Below are 9,395 nucleotides of genomic sequence, written 5' to 3' on the forward strand. Positions count from 1 at the left end.
ATGGTTCACATCAGGCAATGCTTCTTGTGAATAGCAAACTCAAATTTTGAGTGTTTTTTTTTCATAGGGCAAGGCAGCTCTTACCGACATCTCCAATCTCGTCTCATTGATTGGACTCCAGGTTAGCTGACCCCTGACTCCAATTAGCTTTTGGAGAAGTCATCAGCCTAGGGGTTCACATACTTTTTCCAACCTACACTGTGAATGTTTAAATGATGTATTCAATATAGACAAGAAAAATACAATAATACGTGTGATGTTAGTTTAAGCACACTTTTTGTTTCTATTGTTGTGACTTAGATGAAGATCAGATCACATTCGATGACCAATCTATGTAGAAACCCAGGTGATTCCAAAGGGTTCACATACTTTTTCTTGCCACTGCATAGTCCGTCCCACCAGCCTCCTCTGGTTATGGTTAACTCAAATGTGTTCCCTCTCTCCTTCCCTCCCCCCAGTCTTCCTCTGAGGTTCTGGGTGAACGTGATCAAGAACCCCCAGTTTGTGTTTGACATCCACAAGAACAGCATCACAGACGCCTGTCTGTCTGTGGTGGCCCAGACCTTCATGGACTCCTGTTCTACCTCAGAACACAAGCTGGGCAAAGACTCACCCTCCAACAAGCTGCTCTACGCTAAAGACATTCCCAACTACAAGAACTGGGTGGAACGGTACGGCTAGTAGCTTTGTTATGCACCTGGCAGACATTTTGGATCAGGTTGAAAATGAGGCACTTGGTTTCACTTTGTTTAAGATTGGATTCAAACAMMGTTTTATCCTCCTTTTAAACCATTTGATGCATCATATGATGTATCATACTGTATGAAAGAGTAATTTGCACCGTTCAAGATGAGGTATTTTGTAACGATAAGTGTCTTACTCTTAAATAATTTCTGGGTAACAATTAATTACCTTACTGTAGTAGTTTTCCATTTAATGTTCAAATTTTTTTTTAATGCGTTTTTGCAAAATAACTTTCTCAAGCAAGAATATTGCTAGGACCGTCTGGGAGTGGTCTGGGTGGGGAGGGAAAATCTGAAAACTAGCCGTTACTGGCTCTTTGTTATTGGTTTATTTACCAATTTACCGCATGGTGATATCACCAGGCAAGGAGAAACTTCACCCATGTAAAACATGCTGATTAGAAGGTCCTGTGTAGACCAGGACCTATCAATAACACTGATCACATTTTTACACTTTTACAGTGTTACTTTCATCAGCTGTTGTACAATATGATACAAAACACAAGAGAAAACTGAATTTGACTGCACCGGGCCTTTGATATATATTCAAATGGCACACGCTTAAACAATGGGGGGTCTAAACTTGAGAATTCTACCTGGTGTCGATAGGGTTAATGGCAAGCGCCTCGATGAACCATTTGGTCTTTTGATCCTCTCTCCTATCCCTTCTTTTTGTTGTTGTTCCCCTTCCCTCGCTGTCTCTTCTCCCTCTCCTTTCTTTCTTTCTCTCCTCTCTCTCTCTCTTTTTCTCCTTTAATCACCCTACTTTAATCCTGTTGTCTCTCTCAGGTACTACTCCGACATCTCGCGGATGCCTGTCATCAGTGACCAGGATATGAGTGCGTACCTGGCGGAGCAGTCGCGGCTCCARCTCAGCCAGTTCAACAGCATGAGCGCRCTGCACGAGATCTACTCCTACATAGTCAAGTACAAGGACGAGGTGAGGACAGTGGCCACCATTTWGTTTTTTTGTTTGTTTATTTATTTWGCCTTTATTTAGAAAGGKTTGCACCCTACTTTGGAATATATCACTTTGAGAAAGTGCTCCGTTGTTGCTCTCAACTACTGCTTTTGTTAAATTAATGTGACGGTTTCTCATTGTTCTTCTCCCTCCCTCCCCTCCTCTCTCTCATTCGCTATTGCCCTCTCTCTCTCTCTCTCTCTCCATCCCTCCCCTTTGTCTCTTTCCTTCTCTCTGTCTCTCTCTCTCCATCCTCAGATCCTGTCAGCTCTGGAGAGGGATGAGCAGTCGCGGAGGCAGAGACTCAGGAGCAAGCTGGAGCAGGTCATTGACACAATGGCCCTGGCCAGCTGAGGAACGACCCTTCCTCTCATCCTATTCTTCTCCATCTTCCTCTCCGTCTCTCCTCACCCAGAGAAAATGAAACTCAGACAGTGTGGTTTTCAAACCCTCCTAAAAACACATGATGAGCTACTGCAAAGGACAGAAGGCAGTACACTGCACAGGGGCGATTCAGCAGTACTGGGCGGGCCTGTGCGTGTGTGTATGTGTGTGTAAATGCAGGTCTATAAGTGTGTATGTGTGTCAGAGACCGGGGCACTGGACATTTCGTCGCACACACACCGAGAGACAACATCACCGGAAAGCATTTTGATTATCGTAGCTGTTGTCGTCGTGGTTTTGTTTCTCCGCTGTCGGTTTTCCTGGATTTTGTCTTCGCTGAAGCCGTGTCTCGGGTAGCCAGGATGGGAGTTTTGGAATGGAACTCCGTTTTGGCATCACGAAAAGGACGGAACGTTGTTTGGACATGGGCCTTTCTCGGAGCCAATGAGAGAGTGGTCACATGATTCCTGTAGGAGTCAAAGACATTATTACTGTTTTGTTTTCGTATAATTTTTTTTTAAATAAATGTAATCAACTGCCCACTCTGATCTCTCGCCACCTGTGTTACTGCTGAATTTGCACAATTTACAGAAAAGTTACAAAGGAAGACTATATAGATATTATATATAAATACAACTACATTTTTTAAGAAATTAAGATTAGGGTTAAAACATTTCAGTTTTTAGCTGACAAACACAATTAAAAAAATCCATCAACAATGAAACTTTAATTTGATATTTTGAGCAACAAAAGAAAATCTACATTAGAAGAATAAAACAACCGCAAACGAAAAATAAACAAAAGTTATCCTGTGCCATGTTTTTGTTGTTGTTGTGAAGTGCAAAGACATTTTGTTAGATGGAATATGCTACCGTATGATTTAAATATGCCTAGTGACTGAAATTATTCTCTGAGTAATAAAAGATACGAAAATGTAAAATATCTAGGGAAGAAAAAAGCAACTTTGTCTCTTAGGGCCACCATAGGAAGGGCATCTCATTATATTGTCATATTTCTGTATTGGAAAGTTGGTCTGGAGAGGTCCTGCGAAAATAAGAATTTGCTGTCATTTCCGATATGTCGTGCAATCTCGTTTTTTGAAAAGCATCACAGACTCACGCAAGCGTTGCTTATTTTCCTAGACACCTCAGATTAAATCTAGTTTGAAAACTAATTTGTATCTTCCAGGGCTAAAGAATTTGACCGTTTGTGCTACAGTGGTTGACCAATGTAGAGCATTGCACTACTTGAACCAATAACCATCTATAAGCTACCCCACCACCAGTTAGCATCACCACATCTGATTGGCTAAGCTTGGCAGGAAATGACCAATGCTGAGTGGGGTCATAGGTCAACGTGTGCACATGTGATAGAACATCCACTCTACCCGACATGTGCCCTGAAATAACGTATTGGGTACAGTACATCTTGAGGGGCTGTGAATGGGAGGAAATCCCAGTTTTACCCCTAAACAAGTCTCGTGTCTCCACCCCTATTATACAACCGGAAATCCACCCTCCTTCAGTATTTCTCTTAATCTCTTCTGTACCTCTCTAGGCATTCTCTCATCCTCGTAACATCCAACGACAACAACAAGAACAGTCAAACTCTAGGTGGTTCCAGACTTGGTCCACCTATCCACTAGTGTTAGCCTCAGAATGTGTTCTCAGTCAACTTAACTGGTAAAATAAGGGTTAAATAAATAGCTAAATGGGGTCAGGTAGGGCTTTACTAAGCCTCTCAGCCTAAAATGACAAAGTGGAGAAAGACAGAAAGCCTTTTCCAGCTCCAGGCCCCTCTCGCTCATCTCTTCCCAATGCTATTATGCAGATAATAGGCAAGGTGACGGTAGTACGGTACGGAAATCTCCTTCTCTCCTAACCCAGAGATATGAGACGAGACGGGGCTTTAGCTCTCACCCATAGGGGGGTCGGGACTGGGGAGAAGAGGCACCCTCCACTCATTAGCAACACAAGGCTAAGTAATCCCTTAGCTCCCCTGGCACTTGTTTCCATCTAAACAAACCCTAATGCCATGTGTGGCTTAAGCTTTTTTAAATACTTCTCTCTTAAGATAATTGTTATTCTCGCTCTTCTATTTTCCCTTCTTTTTTTGAAGTTTTGGAAGTTTGACTTTGTGGTGCGATGTTTTTTTTGTTTTGTTTTTAAATTGCTTGCCGAAAACCAAACTGTGGTCTAATGTAATTTCGTTTGATTTTGTACATTGTATTTACTTAGTTTTTTTTTTTCATGATGATGAAGTGAAATGAAGCTTTTGGCAAATTTTATTGTAATTAGGTTGTTTTCGTTGTTTTTCTCGTCTCTCTTTTGAACATGTATATTGTGCGTAATACGGTACGCCGAAGATAAAGACGTCTTGGGTTTATCTGAAGTTGAAGTACTTTACCGATCTAAAGGTTTCTTTTCTGATCTCCACGATCAGTGGAAAACATTGCATCAGATAAGCATCTGTCTTTTCAAGATTGAATGAGTGACTTGATGCTATAATCCACATCTTCATTTTTTTTTTACCATCAGGGCTATCATTCTACTCGGAAATAAATGCTGTTGCAATTCATTGTATGCCAGGTTCCTTCCAATATTCCTCTGCACAGAAATGAAGAAAAAAACACCCCTAAATAGACAGGACACATTGGTACATCTCAAATGGCACCATAATACCTATCTATTGCACTATGGCAGTGGTCKAAACTAGTGCKCTATATAGGGAATAGGGTGCCATTTTGGACGCAGGCATTGATGTATACAGCTATACTGCATTCCTGTTGTACCTTTCTCTACATATCGGACCATTTACATAGGGGTGCTAGCCTGGTCCCAGATCAGTTTATGATGTATAGCCAAGACAGTATTTACAATGTATTGAGAGGACTGCACAAACAGATTTGAGACCAGGCTATACAGCTGCTGCTTTGAGAGCCAAACGGAACCCTTCTAGGGACCACTCGTCTTGCACTACTAGCGTTCTTGGGCCAAAACAACATTCCAAAGTTAGCTTCTTTGAACAGAACAGGGTTCCTTTCTAAGCAACCGTGTACCTGACTAACTTGCTGGGACAAAGCTTTACATTTTGACATAATACATTTTTAACTACTGTACATACTGCATTTTGTTTTTTTAATGATTAGTCAGCTTTACAGGGTTTTAAAAAAACATGTTTTTCCACGAGTACACAACCTTCCCTCTTTTGCTGCGTCTATCTTTCGGTGCTCTTAGATCACAAGTTAATGAAGTAGATTGGTCTCCAAAGCTCCCGAAGCTCAGTGAATTTGTTAATAGCAGTCCTATGAAATATCCGCATCGTAACCATGTATGCGGAAAATACATTACACGCTGGCAGCTCGGCCTGTCCAAACTCTTTAATTTGAGTTTCTCCCATCACTGCCCTGGTTGGGTTTCTTATGAAGACGCAACTTATTCTTCATTTCTCAGGACATTGTTTTGCGACGTTCTCTCTGCGCTGTAGTTCCATTGTTTCAACGTTACGGCCTTGAGAGGAGGACTTTAGCTTGTTTTTGCATGACTGCTTGAGTTTGATCAATTTGCTTCCCCTAAGTCCAGAAGGCTCCTACGTGAGATTTCATTGTTTCACATGATCTGTCCCTGTTTGTTTGTTTGTATGGTGATTGGCTTGTGTTGGTGTCACTGAAGTGGTACAATGTACAGCATGTCGATTTAGTAGCATCATGGCCATTTAATGTGATCAAGAGGAACCGGCGCTAAATCTTGACAGAGCCTGACATAAAGCTGTCATAGGACCGATATAGTGCTGTCATGTGATCGACAGCCTGCCGAAGTCGTTTGTGGCTAGCCCCACATTGTTTGGTTGAGAATCTCATGCCATATTACAGTGTTACGTCAATCGACATACATATGAACTGTTATGACCTCACATGGTCCATCTCTCATCAACTCAAGTTAGCTCATCATTAATCTTTCCCTGAACCATCTACACCCAAACAGATTGGGCCAGTTTCCCAGAACCAGAATAAGCCTATTCCTGGATTAGAAAACACCTTTTCAAAGGAGATTCTCCAATGAGCATGATTTTTGGAGCTGGAATACGTTTAATTCTGATCTGGGAATCTGACCCAAAATGATCAACCCAGTCATGCCTTGTCATACTATTGCCTTTCCAAGCCCTGGTTTGAGAAGATTCTGATCATTTATTTTCCCCTTCATTCATTTTTACCAAACTCTCTCAACTCAGTAGCTGTAATTTTTCCAAATGAAAACTGCAAAATCGATCAATTACAGACAAACTGGCACAATTTTTTTTTTTCTTCCTACATACAATAATTCTGATACTTTAAGTTTCAGACTTCAAGTGACTGTCACAAGTGTGCAGGTTAATGTTCATTGTGTAAATATTCTGTTGTTTCCTATTTTGCAGATTTACTACTTGTAAATAAACACTCATCAAGGAGAGATTAAACATTTTTTGCTAAGTAAAATGTGGGTTTCCGCTCTCTATTTGGTGTTGAAAAGTGTCCACAAAAAACACACACAGGATTTGAATTATTCGTAGCCAGAGTGAATTCATTGATTTATTTTACAATGAGATGATATTGCTTGGAAAACAGAGCGTGCTTTAAAATTACAATACTGTTATACTGGAATGGTCTTACCGTTTCTCTGAAGTCCCGTATCACCCTACTGAAACGATATGTCTTATCGGTGGCCATCTTGGTGGTAAAGTTTCTAATATATGATGATGAATCATATTACTGTTTATGTCTGTCTATTTCTGGATGTTCAAGGGAATTTCAACTGTGCCACTATTGGGGGGTTCATTGTAGAACTGAATTTACAGCGCCTTCAGAAAGTACAGCGCCTTCACCCCTTGACTTTTTCCATATTTTGCCGMGTTACCAAGTGGGATTAAAATGGATTTAGTTGTCATTTCTTTTCAARGATCTACACAAAATACTCTTAACAAATTCTCACATTTGTAAAAAGAGATATGAAAAATAAATCCCTAATATATCTTAATTAGAGAAGTATTCAACCCCCTGACTCAATATAMAATAACCTTGATTACATCTGTGAGTCTTTCTGGGTAAGTCTCTAAGAACTTTGGATTGTACAATATGTGCTCATTATTCTTTTTAAAATTCTTCAAGCTCTGTCAATTCGGTTGTTGATCATTGCTAGACAGCCATTTTCAAGTCTTGCCATAGATCTTCAAGTCAACCGTAACTAGGCCACTCGGGAACATTCAATGTCATCTTGGTAAGCAACTCCAGTGTATATTTGGCCTTGTGTTTTGTGTTATTGTCCTGCTGATAGGTGAATTTGTCTCCCAGTGTCTGTTGGAAAGCAGACTGAACCAGGGTTTCCTCTAGGATTTTACCTGTGCTTTGCTCTATTCTGTTTCTTTTCATCCTAAAAAACAACTCCCTAGTCCTTGCCGATGACAAGCATACCTATAACATGATGCAGCCAWATATGAAGAGTGATACGGGATTTAGGTTAGCATTGTGGAGTAACTACAATGTTGTTGATCATCCTCAGTTTTCTCCTATCACAGCCATTCAATCAATCAAATGTATGTATAAAGCCCTTTTTACATCCGCAGATGTCACAAAGTGCTATACAGAAATCCAGCCTAAAACACAAAACGGCAAGCAATGCAGATGTAGAAGCACGGTGGCTAGGAAAAACTCCCTAGAAAGGCAGGAACCTAGGAAGAAARCTAGAGTGGGACCAGGCTCAGAGGTGACCAGTCCTTTTCTGGCTGTGCCGGGTGGATCTTTGATGTGTATATAACTCTGTAGCTGTTTTAAAAAGTCACAATTGGTCTCATGGTGAAATCTCTGAGGTGTTTCCTTCCTCTCTGTCAACTGAGTTAGGAAGGATGCCTGTATCTTTGTAGTGACTTGGTGTATTGATATACCATAGAATGTGTAATTAGTAATTTCACTATGCTCAAAGGGATTGTCAATGTCTGCTTTTTTTTAAACCCCCCCTCCCCCCATCTACCAATAGGTTTTTTGTKTTTTATCCATCTACCAATAGGCGCCCTTTGCGAGCCATTGGAAAACCTCCCTGGTCTTTGTGGTTGAATCTGTTTTTGAAATTCACTGTTTGACTGAGGGACCTTAAACAGATAATTGTTTGTGTGGGGTACAGAGTTGAGGTAGTCATTCCTAAAATCATGTTAAACACTTATTGCACAGTATTTAAATACATGCAACTTATTATATGACTTTGTTAGGCACATTTTTACTACTTTATTATTATTTATTATTATTATTATGAATTATTTAGGCTTTCCATAACAAAGGGTTTGTATACTTATTGACTCAAGGCATTTCTTAAAATGGCTAAAAACATAATTCCACTTTGACATTATGGGGTAATTTGTGTAGGCCAGTGGCACATTTTAAATTCATCCTGTAACACAGTKAAARGTTGAAAMTCAAGGTGTGTGAATAGTTTCTACAGGCACTGCATGTGGACATATACAGTTTGTGTACCAGAAAGTCCTGGTACTGCTCCATGTAAGACTGTGTAATTGATCTACACAAAATACTCCATAATGTCAAACTGAAAATAAATGTTTACAATTTTATCAAAGTTAAATAACTAAAATAGTTGTTGCATAAGTATTCACCCTCTTTGTTAAGGAAAGCCTCAATTAATTCAAAAGTAAAACTTTGCTTAATTAACAAATCACAAAAGTTACTCTGTGAAATAATAGGGGTTGACGTGATTTGTTAATGACTACCCCTTCCTCTGTCCCACATACATACAACATATGTCAGGTCCCTCTGGTAAGTATTACATTTCGAGCACTGATTCAACTACAAAGACCAGGGGAGCTTTTCGAAAGACTCATGACGAAGGGCAGTGATTGGTTAATGGGTAACAATAACAAATCACACATTGAATATATCTTTAAGCATGGTCAAGTTAATACTTATGCTGTGGATGATGTGTTATATCACCCAGACACATCAAAGATGCAGTCGTCCTTCTGAACTGAAGGACAGGGAAAGAAATTGCTTAGGAATGTCACCACGAGGCCATTGGTGATTTTAAAACCGCTAGAGAGTTCAATGGCTGTGATGGGAGAACTGAGGATGGATCAACAATATTGTAGTAACTCCACAATAATGACCTAAATGACAGAGTGAAAGGAATACAATTATTACGAAAACATGCATACTGTATGTATGCAACAAGGCACTAKAGTAATACTGCAACAAAAACACGGCAGAGGAATACCCTGTTTGGCCTAAATGCATAGCCTTATGTTTGGGGCAAAACACAACACATCACTGA

At 40.1% G+C, this 9,395-nt stretch overlaps 1 protein-coding gene across 1 annotated transcript; it reads left to right on the top strand.

The window, feature by feature from the left end:
- On the top strand, positions 1–4,670 carry LOC111961915 (plexin-A1-like). The gene is made up of 4 exons (XM_070442205.1): positions 1–14; positions 459–671; positions 1,533–1,683; positions 1,963–4,670. Exons 1-4 carry the CDS (start codon positions 1–3, stop codon positions 2,056–2,058), a joined length of 474 nt encoding a protein of 157 aa, XP_070298306.1. The 3' UTR covers positions 2,059–4,670.
- Positions 4,671–9,395: the final 4,725 nt, after the last annotated feature.

This window comes from Salvelinus sp. IW2-2015, linkage group LG1 (genome assembly GCF_002910315.2).
Source record: "Salvelinus sp. IW2-2015 linkage group LG1, ASM291031v2, whole genome shotgun sequence".
Lineage (NCBI taxonomy): Eukaryota > Metazoa > Chordata > Actinopteri > Salmoniformes > Salmonidae > Salvelinus > Salvelinus sp. IW2-2015.